The sequence below is a fragment of the Pezoporus occidentalis genome, unplaced genomic scaffold, assembly GCF_034315485.1.
Source record: "Pezoporus occidentalis ecotype Australia unplaced genomic scaffold, CSIRO_AGI_Poc_V1 ctg169, whole genome shotgun sequence".
Taxonomy (NCBI): domain Eukaryota; kingdom Metazoa; phylum Chordata; class Aves; order Psittaciformes; family Psittacidae; genus Pezoporus; species Pezoporus occidentalis.
In genome coordinates this window covers 738,621-757,035 of record NW_026913521.1, presented here as the reverse complement: position 1 = coordinate 757,035, position 18,415 = coordinate 738,621, and the positions used below count along the sequence as shown (strand labels likewise).

General features: G+C 39.5%; 1 protein-coding gene across 1 annotated transcript in view; it reads left to right on the top strand.

The window, feature by feature from the left end:
- Positions 1 to 18,415, top strand: part of SDK1 (sidekick cell adhesion molecule 1) — a 422,287-nt gene that overhangs the window by 275,657 nt on the left and 128,215 nt on the right. Inside the window, exons 10-15 of the mRNA XM_062613568.1 lie at positions 51 to 245; positions 1,465 to 1,581; positions 1,840 to 2,007; positions 4,039 to 4,141; positions 5,245 to 5,421; positions 13,639 to 13,775. Coding sequence (XP_062469552.1) covers positions 51 to 245; positions 1,465 to 1,581; positions 1,840 to 2,007; positions 4,039 to 4,141; positions 5,245 to 5,421; positions 13,639 to 13,775 — 897 coding nt within the window. The remainder of the gene's footprint in view (positions 1 to 50; positions 246 to 1,464; positions 1,582 to 1,839; positions 2,008 to 4,038; positions 4,142 to 5,244; positions 5,422 to 13,638; positions 13,776 to 18,415) is intronic.

The window sequence follows — 18,415 nt, the reverse complement described above, 5'->3', positions numbered from 1 at the left end:
TAAAACAAGTTTTGCGAAAACTAATAGTGAAATTCTTCTTTTTTAAATAGGTGTTCCCATTCCCACCCTGGTCTGGTATAAGGACTCTGTTCCCCTCAGCAAGCTGGAAAACCCCCGTTACAAAGTACTGCTGAGTGGTGGGCTCCGGATCCACAAGCTGCATCCTGAGGATGCTGGAATCTTCCAGTGTTTCGCTAGTAATAAAGCTGGGGAGATACAGACGTACACCTACCTGGACGTGACCAGTGAGTAAGGAGTTGTGACACGAGATCAGTGAGTTGTCTTGTAACAACTCACTTGTAGGTGACTCTGTATCCATCAGACTTCTCCCCTGCTCTGTGCTGCTGTAGTTCAACTCATAGAGCCTTGATTTTTGTCAGGTGTATCCGCCCGAGCTGTAAGGTACCCCAAAATGCCCTCTGTGGCTTAAACACAGTCTGATGAAGCCTGAAAAACTTTCTCTGACAAGTAAGAGTTTGAGGTGAACTCTATTTAACACTACAAAAGGAGAAATCAGTGAAAAGCAAAAAAAAAAAAAAAAAAAAAAAAGTTAATTGTGAAATACTTTTATCTTCCCTTTATTCTTAAATAATTTAGATCTACTCTAATGTAATTCTGATCTGAACTTGAGCTACTGCTTCATGATTGTGCATCATATCATTTTATCTGCCTTTTGTCTGCAACTACGTTTAGTAGGGGAAAGAAAGAAAGTTCAGGTTAAATGCCTTTTTTGGCCGAAATGTCTGACTAAATGATTTTGTTAATGAAGTACACTCATCTCTATGGAAAAACTACAAATCCTAGTAGTCTATTTTAAAGGCAGTTATTAGCAGGCATTTCTAATACTCTCACTCCTCTTCAGGAAACTGATTTTTAGCCCGAGAGCAGTTTGCACATACTGACCAGCATTCCTACTGGCCTCAGAAAATAGATCATCCCCAGATCAATATATAGCTAGGAAACTGCAGGAGAAAAACATAATAAAATGCAACTGGTGGAAATAAGGAAGAAGGAAATTTGGGAAATGTCTTGGATAAGACTCAGGTTCTAAATTCTTTTGGCTGACATTTAAGTTCAAAGTTAATGCCTTTCTCAAGTTGCTTTTCATCTTAAAGAGCTCTGTTATGAAGATGAAAGAAAATAATTTTGTTTATCTAGATTTCTTAACTTCCCCCCAAACACCCATTTTGAAGTTTATCTTCCTTTTTCTAAAAGACATCTTACTTGTACATGTACAAGCACTGATAGATCTTTATTTTCTGTGCAGGTAATAAACTGAATTAGGCAATTCCTAGGAGATGAATAATGAAAGGTTACAGTCACTGCTGAAAGGTTTTCATGTATTACTGTCATGTCCTTCTCCATGATCAGCTCTATAAAAGTAGATGTAAAGTAGTCCATGATAATAACTAAAGGATCTTTCTGGTAGGTGATGCATTGAGGTTTTTGAATTTTTGATTCCAGACATTAAACCAGCATTTATACAGCCTCCAGAGGATACCACTGTCACGGAGGGGATGACCGCAGTGCTAGCCTGTGAAGTTTCAGGGGCTCCAAAACCCGCCATTTCCTGGAAGAAAGGTTAGCCAGTTATTAAGTTGTAGAAAAGCTGTAATCCATGTTTTCTTGTCCTTTCCTATTACTGAGATGCTGTAGATCCATTTAGTGCATATTTCTTCATCTCTCTGGTTCCGCAAGCAGAGGGTTTGTTGTGGGGCTGTTGTGAGCCAATGGCCTGGATAGGCTGTAATAGTCTTTTTGGAAGAACCAGAATTGCAGTGCTTAGTCTGTGCAGTCTACGTGACACTAATCACGCTGTTTTTCTCTTCTGTGTTTCAGGAAGCCAGATCTTAGCCAGTGGCTCAGTTCAGATTCCTCGGTTCATTCTTCTTGAATCTGGAGGGCTCCAGATAACACCCGTTTTCCTTCAGGATGCTGGCAATTATACTTGCTGTGCAGTCAACTCTGAAGGAGCTCTGAATGCTTTTGTGATGCTGACAGTGTGGAGTAAGGATAATGCTTTGTTTAAAGTCTAACTTTAATCAAGTATTAATCAGTTTTTGCTGTGCGCTCAGGAACTTTTCATGAGTAATTATGCTTTTCTAGTTAATAGAGATACTTGTATGATTTAATAGGAATAATGTCTCTATTTTAGGAAACCTATCAAAAATACCCTTTTTGTTTGTAAAATTATGCATATAAACTCTTGTATTTTGTGAAAGGAAGTGTATTTAAATATAGTTTTAATCACAACTGCAGTTTGATTCAGGTTTTGCCTTGCTGCATCTTGCATTGCAGATCAGACTTTTTAACTCGCTGTTTGCGGTTGTTTTTTGACTCCAGGACACTCTGCACACAGTGTAGACCAGCCCATGCTGTTACTAAGGCTATGGCCACAGTTCCAGTGGGTATGATTTTCCTCATACCTTTGTATTTCTTTGTGGTCCTGGGCACTGTTTGAAACCAAACCACAGTGCAGCTAGTCTCTCATGCTGCAGATTGGCACGGCACAGGGCAACCCATGAAATGATTTTTTCCTTCATGATTTGCCCTTGATCTTTATTTTTTCCTTTCTTCTGTTGGGGAAGAGAGTCTGATCCCACAGGTTCACCTGTGTTACTCGTGAGTTCAGCTTAAGTATAAAATGTTTTTTTTGCTACTAAAGGTAGGAAATAATGAGCCCTGAGCTGGAACTGAAATAATTAAAACCTGTGAAGATGATGGTGATAAATACAGAAGTGTTGTGGCCTTCTCTCATTTCCTGAACTTAAACTGCTGATTATGCTTCTCATGTGTGGTGCACATTTGGCTTTTTTTAATCCCAAAACTTTGCAAGTTAACAACATTTTTTTCCTTTGAATTTGGGAATATCTGAAAACAATACTGGCAGTAAATGAAATGTGCTTGTGTCATATGGCCATCATATTTATATCTTACTGGCAATGTGAAGTTGGTATATGTGTCAGGATGTTGTAAACTGAGTGATAGCCAGGTATATGGATCAAGTGAAGGAGATCCTTCCTGTTAATTCTTAAAGGCATGGTTCTTATATGTATTAAAGATAGTTCCTGTTCATTGTATTGCATTGGAGAGGGAAAAGAAAAGTGACTATAACCTAATATTTGTGTAGCAACAGCACCATTATAAAGCTAGAAGGCATACGTAAGTATATCAGAAATAATGATAAAAATTCCATGTTATTAGACTTAGCTTTTGGTGACTTCTTATGCATGTATGAGATATCTCAGTAGACCTTGATTATCTCTGTAGGGATTTGGGACTGACTAGCATTATCCACATATCTTCCGTACTCATCCTAGTTGGCCACCTGCTTCAGCTGATGTTATCTGCTGCTGTTCTTGTGTGTTAAGCATAACAGAGATCTTTCACACCAGATCTGGTTGCTGTAGTTACAGCAATTACTGTGTTCTGGGTCTCCAGGAGGTGCTTGAAAAAGGATGTTTTGAAAAATTTGGATAAACAGCAAATCTTTCTTATATGGAAAAATGAGACTACCAGAAGCTTTTCCTTCTTTAACCTCTTTCCTGCATTTGACAAGATTGTAGGGTGCCATTTAGGTATTCCTCTTTCTGGGTATTTTTCTGTTGTATTCTTTGCACAGATTTTCTTTGGTTTTGTTTGTTTTCCCTGCTCCAAACAGTGTGACTTCTTTCCTGACACAGTGTATGTTCGAATTCATTCATAATGCATTACAAACATACTTGCTGCCTTATGACTGTAAGGAGTTGACATCAGTGTTTACCACAAGACAAGTGAAAGAGCTTTAGCACTCTTCCTATCCGAATCACTGCCAACTTAGACTCGTACCCTCTGCTGTGTTTGCTTCTCTGCACCCCACAGCCTACCACCTCTTCTTGACACTATGACATTAAAGGGAGGGGAGCCTTCCCGGTGAAGACCTGAAGAGGAATGGCCTGCTTGCTTTGAGTGACAGGTGTTAAGCTGACTGCTCTCTGAGTGAATACCCAAGTCAAAATGCTGTAATTTCACCTGTACCATGGCTTATGTTCCTTTCAGATCGTACTGTCATTGTTCATCCTCCTGAGGATAGCACAGTGATCAAAGGAACCACAGCAACTCTGCGATGTGAAGCAACTCATGATCCTAGAATTTCAATCAGGTTGGTAATGTCAGTTCTTGTTTGTGTGGTTTATCCAAGCTTAATTTTATAAGCTATATGAATAGCATTAGGTGAAAAGTTTCAGGACCCCAGATTTTAACACCAAACCCCTGATTACTGCATTATAAAGTTGTACACTGTATCATTAATCATATAAATCCCATCTTCCATTTCAGCCTTATATATTGTTTACAATGAGCTATGTTCCACTTCATGACTTCAATATAGCCTTTCATGATTTTACTGTCAAGGTTAATACATTATCAATAAAACCAACTTGTCAGAAGCTGATACTTAATGAGAGTAAAAGTCAAAGAGAAGGAATAGGATTGCTGGAGTGTTTACATTGGAGTGCATGAAAGCCACACAAGAGATGCCCATGTTCTTGGAAACAACTTAATAACTAGGGGCTATATTCTGCTTTAACTGTGTAAAGGAAAATAGAATTTGCCTGAACTATTAAAATTTTCACTAGGGCATTTAGAGGAAGCTCATCATTTTAAAATAAATTTGCCATGAAAATTCATGTAGTCTGAAAGCAACACTAATGAAAGAAAATGCAAGGAACAGCTTGAAGGGTGCTAGACAGGTGAACTGCAGAAAGAACTTTGGAAAGAGAAATCCAGGTGTATATATGTCATGTAGACATACTTAATTGTAAGACCATGGGCTATAGTCATCTCTGTGAGTGTTTTGATGGACACTGCCACAGCAGTTTCATGATGTTACTGATCATGGCAGTCTCACGTTATTACAGCCTTAGCAGAGATAGGCCAACACCTCAGCTGTTAATTGCAGAGTGTGATGGTTGGTTTAAAATGCTGATGCAGGTGGGTGTAAGAACTTGGACATTTATAAGTACTGCACTTTTTCCATGTAAAACACATGGTATTGTTTATGAAATACATAGTATCTTGGATGCAGTTACATTTCTCATTCTGATCAGTGATCTGAAACTTAAATTCGTAAAAGACGCTGCTCCTGAAAGTAACTGTAGGAGCCTGTCATTTTCAACATGTGATTACAGATGCTGATACCTTACATCACAGTTCAAATAATCTGCTCTTATAAGTAATTAATAACTGAAATATTGCAATACATAGGTATCTTTGGAAGAAGGACAGTGTTGTAATAAATCCATCCAGCACTTCCAGGATCACAGTAGAGAAAGATGGCACCCTCCTCATCAGCCAGACATGGTCTGGTGACATTGGAGACTATACCTGTGAGGTCATTTCTTTTGGAGGAAATGACTCCAGAATGGCTCGACTAGAAGTGATGTGAGTATTCCTCCTTAAACACACCATGTTTCGTGTCAGATACACTTGGGCATTTTTTTTAGCATTTGATTCTAGGTGATCTTGGGAGCTTCCAAGTTTGATATTTGTTGTGGGGCTTTTCAGGGGAAATTAGGCCTAGTTCATTCCTAATTAAATTGCCTTGAAATGTCCTTATTTTGCATGCTGCCATCCCGCACCAAACAGCTGGAGCCTTGGAAGTTCTCTCTCCAAATCATGACATGTACATACCGATCTGGTTGGGTGATTGAGCTCAGGGGAAAACAATTAAGAGGTGGCGGTCCACTAGTAGCCAATAGGGGAGTGTAATGGGACATGCCCTGTCCAACATCAGTGACCTGGAGGAGGTGCTGAAGTTGCTCGTCAAGTTTGTGGGTGGCACGAAACAGATGGGGAACAGTTGATATACTTGTGGACAGGACCACCATTCAGAGGGCTGTAGGCTGAGAAATGAGCCAACAGGAACCTTATGAAATTCACCATGGATAAACACAATGTCTGTATCTGGGAGGGATAATATTTTGTAGTAATACTCAGTGGCTGGCAGCAGTTCTGCTGGAAAGAAACTGGGGATCTTGGGAGAGAGCCAGCCATGTGCCCTGGCAACAAAAATGGTTAACACAAGCATAGTAGATTGATAATGACCCCCTTTTATTGCACTTACTAGTCTACAACTTGAATATTGTCTCCAGTCTTATTAAAGACCAGAATGAATAAACTGATCTGATCTCATGGTTGACCCTGCTTTGAGCAGGAGGTTGAAGCAGAAACCTGCTGAGGTCCCTTCCAGCCTGAATCCTTCTGTCATCCCCAAGCTGTAAGGCCTTCCCGTAAAGTCCAGGTGCTGTGCTGTAATGCCAGGATTGTACAAAAATGTTTTCCTCCTTTTAGTAGTTTTTCTCAGTTAAGCATGTATCAGAGTAGCTGGTCCCTGGACAGGCATTGCTTACTCTTGCATTCTCTTTACACATCGTTTTTCAGGGGAAAAATATTTTTATGTACATCTTTCTTTATTCCTAAGGATCTTTAAAAATAAAACCAAGAAAATGTTTAAAGTGCAGTTCCATTCTGAAGAAGGTTTATAAAAATGTCATTATGGGGTTCCACATTTTCCATTTCTGTTATTCCACTGAGGCGAAGTGCACTTCCCTTTTTTATCACTAAAAGCAACAACTGTGCTTTTGGTACATGTGTGGAGCAGTTCAAATGAATAAGGAGGTAATGTTTTATGTAGGCTTTTTGTGTGTGTGTTATTTGAGTAATGCCACATGCTTCAGTTTAACTAAAATTGCATCTGTTTCTGCTGGTCATGCCTGATCTCGCTGAGAAAATGGCAACTTCTCTTGGCAGTGTAATGAGTTCACCTCTGAGATCCGCTATGCAGAAGGCTGTTTGTACAGCATTACTGTGACAGTGCCGGATCAGATGCCCATTTTCAGAGAGCGGTCATACATCCTTTCTCTAATTAAGCACTCCTCAGCTCTCCTGCCGGAGTGCATTTTACTGCTGGTTTGAATCCAAGAGCAGAAGACAATTCAAAATATATTGCAACTATATAATCATACTTGCTTTTCTCTGAGGCATTTTTTTGAATAGAGGGCAGAAAATTATGGAGTGAAGAATGTTAAAACTTGGACTTTGAAGCAAAGCTATAAATATGTGCTAAACACTTCAGCAGTCTAACCATTTCCTAATCCTAAATAACAAAAGGTGCCCTACACTACCCAGTACAGCACAGCAGGTGTATTTACTTGCAGTTCCCTGTTGACCAATGAGGAACAGTTTTATACTCCATAAAATTCAGGCTAGAATTTAGCTTGGAGAGGCACATCTTGTGTATGTTGCTGCGGCTGCCTTTCTTACACCCCAGCTTGTTCCACTTGTGTTGGCTGGCTCTCCATACATTGGGATTGGCTCTTAAGCCTGTATCTCTGCTTCCTCCAATCTACTGTTGCCCATCACCTATCACTTCTTTTTCCTGAAGGAATTAAAGAAATAAATCAGAGTCACTCTTTTAAAAGACTTCAGTAACTGATAAGTCACTCCATCATACCTTGAATTGTGACATTTTATTTCAAAGTAGTGCTGCAGGTAGTGCAATAATGCCAAAGAACATTGCATTCCTTTGCTGCTTTCATCATTATAGTGTGGCTCAGCAGCACAAATCTGTAAGAAATAGAGATACATGATACAACAGAAGTGAAATGAAGAAGAAAATATGTGGAAAGGAAATGTCTGAAGTAAAGCTTAAATTCAATTCTAGGTTGTATATGAATGACAGATCTATAACATTCCCTATTCTCCTGGATAATTCTCTTGTGCAGAACATTAACAAACAGGGCATGTACATTCCCATCGATGAGCACTTACACTTCAGTGCCTTGAGTAGCACTAATGTCAGACAAATGTTCAAAGGAGGCCTCTCAACCAATTATAGACTGGAGCAGTCTACCAACGGATAATATCATAGCATACCTAGCTTCATCTGACAACTGCAATTGTCTCATCACCTTTTTATCCCCCAGGAACCTGCATGTCCCTCCTCTACTTAGAGGCATGTCAAGAGGAATTTCCAAAGGCACAAATAAGTTTGTTACTGATTTCTATTCAAACTGATTCAATTCAAAACCATTACCCTCTAGGCTGACCTTCAGTTATTTAATCTCTGAGTGATCTGGTTTTCTAATCTGTGAAAAGAAGGGAAGAAAACTATTCCTTTGTCTCCCCTTGTTGGAAGACAGGACTGGGGGAAAAGGTACCATTTCTTGTTAAAGGAACACAGGCTTATAGCACAGCATAGTATACTTTGGTGGTGCAAGCAGGATGGATTGTTTTTCTCAGTGTGTCTATGATGAAGTAAAATATTTGAAAAGGAAAGCCAGAAAACTAATGAAGAACTTGCTAAAGTGCAGCCAAAGGTTACCTCGCTCATCAGTTTTTCACTGATGGTACTTGGGCACAGAAACTAATTGCTAGTCAAGATACTCTAGTCATTCATTTGTCTTCCCTCTAAATGTGTTTATTCTTCATGTACGTTACTTGATTTGATTTGCACGAGGTGAAACATTTGCGAGTGATGTTTCTGTTCTGCAAGAGAGAGATTTTAATTTTTTACTTACCTTTTTTCCCCCTTTCCTACTAGAGCTTCTTGACTGCAAATACAGAAACTTTTGCAGGTCTTTTGTCAATGAGCTTGTGCTTCTCTTGCATTCCTACAAGTCATAGAATTTGATCCTGGAAGTAATTATGTTATGAAACATCCCAGCTTCATTTAGTTTACTTTTATAGTTCTGTAAATACCATCCTGAAATATATACAGAGGGTAAAATAGCTGCAAAAACTGAGTTATCACCACGTATCACTCACCTGACAGGAAACTCTGCCGATTCCAGCTTAAAGTATCCTGAGGGTTCTCGGTGTATATAAAATATGCAGAATTACCACTGTCTATGCGTGATGAGAACTGCTGCTCAATATCAATCTGTCTGCAGTCCATACTAAAGAAATTCTTTGTTGTATGAATGTGACTGAGAAGTATGGTAATGCTGCATTGTTGGAAAATCAAAGCCCTGTACAAGCCTCTGTTATGTCACAACATACAGTAAAATCTTTTAGGTTCTTTCTCTATGCAAAAGTATGGGGTGGACAAAGTCATATAAAAATAGACAATTTATTCCTGGCAGCGAGTTCATCATCTTTCCTTTCTCTTTTGCCAGAGAAAGAACTATTATCAGTCTGTCTTCATCAAAAGCAGGTGAGGGGAGCAACCAGTTACAATAAAACCCAGTGGGTTGCCAGGAATGTGCAGTATTGCCTTTGTCAGTCATTTATACATGAATTTTGATGCTCTTTTTACCAGAGTATTTCTAATTGCTACTTTTCCAAATTTCTCCCCAATATATCCCATAAAAAAATGGCTTGATTTAATAAAGGTAAAATAAGTAAGAGCAGTGCAGAGTAACAAATCAGAATGATGTCTCATTGCAAACTTTTCATATAGATCCCATATCCCTTGGATCCAGTAGCCCATCTCTTTCTGCAGGGACTGAAAGCAGGAAGGATGTCAAACTTGAAAATATACTAGTCCCTCCTCAATAGAAAGAAAGCTTCTGTTTATTTTTTCAAGCTCTCTGTTGAGGTGTCATCCAAGAAGTAAGGTTCACTGCCAAGTCTAAATGCATTTGATACTCAAAAGAGAAATACCACCTGCAAATACACTCGGAAATACATTTGTGTATGTTCATCATTGAAGGTATATCAGAAACATGGTTTTAGCAAAAAGAAAGCATAAAATTCAAAAGCCTTTCCAATTCATCTGTAGATTTGAGTTTGAGGTGACCACCTCAATGAAGTGGGAAATACATCTGTGCACTCTGGGACTTGTCAAACCTTCAGCTTCACAAGTCCACCTCAAAATAGGCTTACAAGAGACAAAAAGCCTCAGAACTTGTGGATGCCTTGCAGGAATCCTTCCTGTGTTTAGAAATTGGAGAAGATTCTTTTGCAAGAGAAATTGGAAATTCCTGAGCAACAGATGAAACATCCCTTAATTTAAAACATTATAAACTTATATGAGCAAAACCATCAGGCTAGGCTTAGTGCTTTGCTAGGCTTCCTGCCTCAACATCTTAGCACGTTATCGGGGCTAGCAGATGAACCACCTGCTCCTGAGTAAAACTTGTGTGGTGGACCTGATTTAGGAAATCATTTATGAAATAGGAGTGGGACTTTTTATAAACTGACAAGAAAACTTATTTAATCTCCCTTGCCTTTTGCGTAATCCCCTCTTCAGTCCCAGTCTCTCTAATTACCTGCTGTTAGATGCTTTTTCTCAGAAATCTCTCCAAACCATGTCTGGTTTATTTCCCTCAGCAAATAGTCTCCTTTCAGCTGATTTTATAAAACACTCTATGTGTTTGCTGAGTGAATATTTCAGCTGCCCTCTGGCAGTGATGAGCTGACTCTAAACATTAGGGTTTCTGTTTTGAACATGTATCATCTGCAGCTAGCTAATATTTCTCTCCTAGATTGTCACAATGACTTCATGTTCCTTTCTTGTAAATCTGGTACTTTAATTGCATTGTCAGAGGCCCTTTAGGTCACCTGGGTGGCTATGCCATTAACCTTGGGCTTATCTTTCAATTACAGATTTAAAAGTGTCCATATACGTATTTTGCTGTCATGCAAAATAAGTTATGGAAAACTTGCCTCTATGCAACTCTTCGTTAGAGGAGTGAGGTCTTAAGATATCCTATATTGAAAAACCTTCATGTATTTCCTATCTGGAGCTTTAGTAAACAAAAGAAAGATGATCATGCTGGAATTAAACTTCCAGTGTCCGTTCAAGGGCGCTTCTGTGCCCTGTGCGTTGTTATACTAAACCTCATCCTCTTCCTTGGTGTATCAGAAGTTGAGCAATTTTAGTCTGCAGTCCTTCTCATTCTAAAGAACTGTTGAAATTACCATTCCCTGCAACGATTTCTTGGATGTTAGCATCAAGGAAAAGTAATTCTCTTAAAGGAAAAAAAGAAGCAATGATCTCTTTTGGGAACGTGAATATTCATGATGGTGGTACAGGTTTCATTTATCATCCCTTCCACACAGTATGTGGTAGCAAATGAGCAGGAGGCAAAGTGTAAGACCTTGCTAAAGTAGGAATTGCTATTTATTAATCTCTGCTTTTGTATACTGCGAAGTAGTACACTTCTGTGCTGAAATGTTTGTGTAGTTTTAAATATTTGTTTCTGTCCAGGTGTGTTTCTTAGGCACTTGTTATGTCTGCCTTGAGGGATTTAAATTTGTAAGCACCATCTGTTGCTGTTTGGTGTGGACACATATGGCTAAAGAATAGATATTAGTGGAGATAGGGGTATGGCTGTTGCAGCTCATGCTACTCAATCTCTGAACAGAAAGTGCCCATTTCCTTCATGCTGTTGAGCGATTACAATTTTGTGTCAAGCTAAGAGAATAATAAAAGAAATCCAAATCCTAAGGAAGACAGAACCCATGTTTAAACTCAATTTGTGCTTTAAAAAATACGAAAAGGGGAATGTCCCCTTTCCTCCAAAAGTCTTCTGAGACTTGTACGATAAGAAAAAGAGACTGCACTGTAAAGTTTTTCTTAGTTATTTAGCCTCTGTCCTCAAATGAGTTGTTAATTCAGCCCTTCTAAATGTGTGGGGAAACAAAGACTAGTGAAATGCATGCCCTGAAAATATCCTTAATATATACTAGGAGTGTTTATTTAGTTCCCAGAAAAGGAGTTACATGGAGAAAAGTTTGCTGTGAGCTCCACCTCAGCCATCCCTCCTACACTGCTCCCTGTGTGACCATCTTCTGGAAGAAGCTGAAGCCACAACCCATCTCTGAGCTCTTCCTCATAGGGCTTGGTGATAAATAAAGTGGGGACTGGGACTTCTGTGAGTCATGTCACACTGAGATGTTTCACTCTCCTTCAGTAATTCCCTTTGCCACCTTAATCACAAAAACACTTTCCCAACCGGCTTGCTTAGGGCATAATGATAAATTGTAGTGGAGGATAAATGTTTATTATAATTTGATGTTTCATTCAGAATTAAGTAGCATGGCCCTGTACTCTCTGGCCATATATTAAAACCCCACTCCACGCTTTAAAATGACAGGTTTATTTTACCGTTTTTGCCTTGCAGGTCAGTTGCCTTCCTAGCTTGTTTCCAGGGCCCCCTCTTCCCTAAACTTGTTTCTCCAAGCTTTTGCAGTGCTGTGTTCAAAGTATGCTTCCTCTGGGCTCATACATACCGTTTCCTGTGCCTGGTGTTTCTTCCAGCCTAAAAGCAACCAGATCCTAAGTTTCTGTGTATCAGAAGTCTGAAGCCTGATTGGTGCATGCCTTTTTTATTTTGGTGCTAACTCCACAGTGTAGGCCATCATAAACACATAAGCAAAAGCATTCACAGTTTTAACAGAAAAATAATCAAACTATTGTCTGCCTCTCCATATGTTCCTCAGTCTTCCAGTAGAAACACCACTCCAGGACACATTTATTTTTCTGGCTTAAAGCCAGAGTCTCTATTTGCTTTTGTGAGTGGCTAAGGAGTTGTGGTTTTTAAGTAACTGTAAGCCTTCAGTTGCATGATATTTTACAACCAGGAATTACTGCATTTTTAAATTAAGCATATGAGGTGCCCTCATGGATTTCTGCTGTGACCAGAGCAGATTAGAAGCAGTACTCATTGAGGAAGGGTTGCCCTCAGCTTTCCTAGGTAGGAGAAGTAGGTTGAATGGGTGAAAACTGGCCCTCCTTGCTTTTTCTTCACCCTGAGATCCTTGTCCTCCTCAGGAACCCTGATGATACGGTGCAGAAATCAGGCTAAAATATAATTGCTGAAGGGCTCTTATCCTTTAGTACTCATCAGCATTTAAGGGACGCAGCAGAATTTTGTTTTCTCACTGCACCATGCAGCCATGAGTACAAAGGAAATGTTTTTTCCACAAATTGCCTTTATATGGAGAAATTACACATTTTAATTGAGCTGCTGTTTTATTTTGGGTTTTGAAATGTTTCATTTTGTATTTCCATGGGGTTTCTTCAGGCATTTTCACTACATTTTCTGGTTGGGTGCTTCCAAAAAAATCCTTATTATAGGAAGGAAAGATTCTACCCATGACAGGATAAGCCTGAATCCATGAGTAAATCAAGCTGTTCTGTAGCCTAAGAATACATATGGTAATTTTGATTAGTAGCTCTGTATGGATAGTGTCAATGTCTTCTGCTTCCTTGAGTATGAAAAATTCCATGTTAAATCGTATCTCCCATGTGTTTTACTGTTCATATGTATTACTGCTGTCACATTGCTGGGATATCATCATAAGAAGGGGAAAAAAGTGAGAGAGGAAATTTATTGACCAACTTGTCTCAATCAAAACCAGTATGAAAACTGGCTTTTTTCCACATTTAACAACATTTCCATTAGCTGTTCTAAGAGTCAGCCTTGGGTCTTTCAGCATAATTTATTTTTTTCCCCCAAATAGGATAAGATAGTGAAGAATTCCAAGATGTCTTTCATTTATTTAATTGGAGGATAGCTGCTGGTAGTTTTATATCTATCATCATGTGAGTCTGATGTCATGTGCCTTTAACTGCCTGTAAGGCTGTTGCTGAATGAAATGTAGATTGATTTTTCTCTGTTGTTTTTTCTCCCTTTCTCTTACCCTTCACAGAGAGCTGCCTCATTCCCCTCAGAATCTTCTGGCCACTCTAAATTCCTCATACAGCCGCAGTGTGATGCTCTCCTGGGTTCGCCCCTTTGATGGAAACAGCCCTGTTCTCTACTACATGGTCGAGCTCTCTGAGAACAGTGAGTGAAATTTCAACCTCATGTTCTTCTCAATTATTCAGCCTTCTTTCAGACTCACCTTTTACCAGAGCTACTAACAAAACATTATATGTTGTATGCTAAATGAGAGACTGTGCGTGGAGGGTTTTACACTTGACTATGTGCATGCTGTAAGAGTTAAACAACAAAAAGAGGCTTGAGATATGGAATGTGATACAGGAAAGCCTTAATTCCATCTCTAGCATTGCCAGCCAGACTTGAAGCACAGCAGTTCATTCCTCAGTGCTTCAATTCAGCATCTGTAAAATGGCAGTAGTCGTTTTATGTCTTCCCATTGTTGTCTTTTGCTCTGGTTTCATAGATATCTGGATGCATTCAGAGCCCCAGTTTCACCTGAAAAATGCAGGCAGGAGGATAATAAGAAGGAACTGATGGTCTGTCAGAGGAATATACTTGGATGTCAGTAGGAGCTACTATCTTAGCTGTATATGGGTTCATATATTTTCTCTGCTTTCCCTAGGTCATAATTTTACACCCTTCATTTTGGTAGGAGTAGGATGCCTAACTCTAATATATCTAAATACCTAGCTTCATGGATTACAAACCTGGTCGTTGCGAAATGCCATTTCTCACGGTTTTGTCATGCTGTATCTGGTCCTTTGTGGCTCTCAGTTTGCAAGGTTATTCAGGGTCATTGCTAATGCCTCTTTAGGAGTTGATGGAAAGATGAGGTTTTGTGGAAATCAGTCACCTTGGCAATGCTTTGTAATCTCTATCACCGTAGAAGGTGAAAATCCAAGCCTAACAATTGATTCTTGATGAAAAAATTAAGAGCATCACTTTTTCTGACATGTGGAAATTAGCCACTGCATAACTGAATGTGAAGCAGTCCTGATTTCTGATTAACGAGAAAGAAGCATTTTGTTTCACCACACGGAGAGCTTAAGATGAAACTTGAGCTTCAGATCACATACAGCCCTTTTGCTTGGCAGGCAGGAGTGCATAGCTTTTCAGATGTGGAGGTCCCAGAACTGATGATCTTTACATCTGTTAAGCACAGTGCAGTTTTCTAATCCTAGCAGAAATCCCAAGTCATGGCCAGGACTGCTGTCCTTAAAACATTTCTTTTTGAGCAAAGACTCCTGATCTTTTGGTGAAGCAAATGACTGAGAAAATGCAGTGTTCTGCACTCACAACCCCTCTCTACCTTTTTTATCACCACCTTCTTTTTTATTTTGACTCTTCTATCCTTCCCCTCCTATTAAGGAGTTACAAGCCAGTAACTGCTTTCTAGCTTTTCCTTACCTGTTCTTTCACCCAAGGGCATTACACTTGTGTTTCATGTTTCCAAGAGGCTTTGACAATGACAAGCTAATAAAGCCCCAGTCTGGGAACATGATGCAAAGGTACTAGAGGTAAGTTTGTACATAGAGACATCACAGAGCTGGCAGAGTGCAGATCCTGCACTGGGCTGCAGGACTGTTGGTTGTGAATCTTCTTGATTGCGAAGAGTCATTAAAAGAAGAGGCAGCTCACTTGATGCCAGAAGAAGTTTGAAAGGTCTTCAGCTGCTTTTCTAGCAAGGATGCTTTGCAGTTGGTCTAATATAGGAATGGGGTAAATGTGCCATCATTCTAAAAATGCTGTAATTCATTCATTGAGATATGTGGAAGGCACAGCAAAAAACAGCAGTAGTTTTCCAGAAATCGTGCAGACAGTCCCTCAGAACTCCACAGGATCCTGTGAACCCTTGCTCACTCCATGATAGATCCAATAATTTTGGCTGATGGCATTGCAGTCTGCCACTGAGAGAGTCTCATTATCACAAATCATAGGTAGATGTACTTCAGCAAACTTGTAGCTGCAAAAAATAAACACAGAGCTGGCTTGTTGTGAATGTGAGTTGAGCGTCTTAACTCCCAGGAATACTCTAGATCTTGCTCTCCTTTCAGTTTTCATCTTTATCTTTGTTTACTTTGCTTTTATATACGGTGTCCAACAAGTGGTTACTCGCAGAAGTAGGACTTCTGTAAGAAGAGAGGAATCTAAGCCCTTAAATATTCTCCTATTGTTGTGTTCTCTCATTTCATATATTATTGCTCAGCTGTACGGATGCCGGTAGAATAGTAGAAACAATGTCAGCAGTGACTTTGGTTTGGAAAGCTGACTTTGATGTCTGCGTATTGTCTCTGTCTTGTTTTGGTTTTTATTTTCTTGAAGTGTTTGTTTTTCAGAGTTGTTTTGATCTCAGTAGTGTGTGGTTAATATTTAGTTTCTACAGACCTCCTACTCCTTTGGAAAACACCACCTTGCCTTTGTTCCCACCCATCCCAAGTGATGTTTGTGAATGAAGCTGATATTTCATCTTGTGTAGGTATATTTTCTCTGATATGACTGTGCAGAATCCCTCTTCGCTTTTCAAAGAAAAATTCCTTTCAGGTTTTCCGTCAGTCCTGTTTTGTGCCACAGAAAGAGTAACTGTCAAGGAGTCAACATATGTCCTCTGTGAGCTCATCTGCCTGCATCAGTAGATCCTTCACTGTCAGCAGCAGTGCTTGAGTCCTAATCCCTGTTTCCTTTCACATGTGTAAATGTTAGGGAGGGACATCAAAATTATGATTTATTTCCCAGTTAGCAAAACTGCGTAGGAGACTTTCTTCTTAGTTCTGTGGAGTTTTGATACATGAGCTTTGCTTTGCAGTTACAGGTGCTGAAATGTAGTCTAGCTTTGTTAATTTTTACCTGTTTTGAATCACTTTCTAATAGCTTTAGGAACCATTGTACGTTCTGAAGCATGTACCATAAATGAATGCATAATAACAGTATCTGTTTCAGAGAAATAGCTGAAGAGGGTTCAAAATAATGACTAAATTTCAGGGGGCTAATTACTGGCTGCATTAGAGAGAGGAGTGTCGCTCCACCTGGCATGGATTAGAACTCCTTTTCATTAATATCATTTCAGAAAGGAGATATAAACCCCTTATTTTAATTAGCGGGAAAAAAAAAACAGTAGCAGATCATGCTCATAAATTGCTGGAACTATGAACAACTCTTGTCACCTAATTTTTAAAATGAATGTACTTGGCACAATGCAATAATTCTCAAATTACAAGTATTCATAGTAGCCCGTGTCTGTGGGTGACTCGAGACATATGGCCTTAAACATCTGGGGGCAAATTTATAACCTAATTTGAAAAACACAGTTCCTGAGAACACAGTCATTAAGTATTCCTGCCCACACAGAGCCAGAAATGGGAACCTTCATTGGAAATAGGATTTTTAAATAAATAGGACCATGCATTGCTGTCATTTGCACTAATGTGGTTTTGGGGTGTTTCATGACCTGCATTAGCCCCTGTCGCGATATATCTAGGAATTCCAGTGAAGTATCTTCATGGGGTTAGAAGGGGATTTGCTTATTTTATTCCAAAGATGTTTAGATTTTAGGGATTAATCAAAAAATATTCTGAGTAGTCTTTTAACTGAAGAAATAAATTAATACTTAAAGAATTCTGCTGACTACAATGAAGATAAAAGCCCATTTTTGTTTTATCATATTCTGGGATGTCTATGCTGTGTGCTGTAATCGTGTAACTCCAATTCATCACATTCTGCCAATGAGGAGATAATAAAAGCTCCTATGGAAAGTGTCTATACCTGCTTAGCCTAAAGCCTAGGAATTGTCATCCTGAATTTGGTAGGAATATTCAGATGACAAAAATGGGACACATTGACAAATCTTTGCAAAAATCATAATAAAACTATTTAGTTTGTTACAACTGGGACTCAGATCTGCATAAGGAAGTTCTTTACTGTGGGGGTGCTGAGGCACTGGAACAGGTTGCCCAAAGAAGTGGTAAATCATAGAATCATAGAATAGTTAGGGTTGGAAAAGACCTTAAGATCATTCAGTTCCAACCCCCTTGCCATGGGCAGGGCACCTCACACTAAACCATGGCACCCAAGGCACTGTCCAACCTGGCCTTGAACACTGCCAAGGATGGAGCATTCACAGCTTCCCTGGGCAACCCATTCCAGTGCCTCACGACCCTAACAGTAAAGAATTTCTTCCTTATATCCAATGTAAACTTCCCTCATTTAAGTTTTAACCAGTTACCCCTTGTCCTGTCACTACAGTTTCTAATGAGTAGTCCATCCCCAGCATCCCTATAGCCCCTCTTCAGACACTGGAAGGTTCCATCCCTGGCAGTGTTCAAGGCCAGGTTGGACAGAGCCTCGGGCAAAAAGGTCTAGCGGGAGGCGTCCCTGCAGGGGGGTGGAGCTAGATGACCTTAAGGCCCTTTCCAACCTTAACTCTTCTGTGATTCTATGATAGTGTTAAAAGATATTTTTTCTCAGGCCAATGGTAGACCTTATTGAAGCCTACCAAACAAAGGATAAACCGCTTAATTTTTATTTGAGCTTTTTGCAGTATCATGTATGGTCATGAAGATTTGAAAGATGACTTCAGTGAACCACAGCAGTATAGCAAATTCCAATACTACCATCTACGCAAAACCAGCCTGGAGAAGGAAGGAGATGGAAATGTACTCCAAACCTGCAGAAATCAGCCTTTTGCAATAGACCTAATCTGTAATATCAAATTAGAAATTATTTTTGAAGAATTTGCAATTAATGCAGGAGTTGTAAGGTAGATAGGG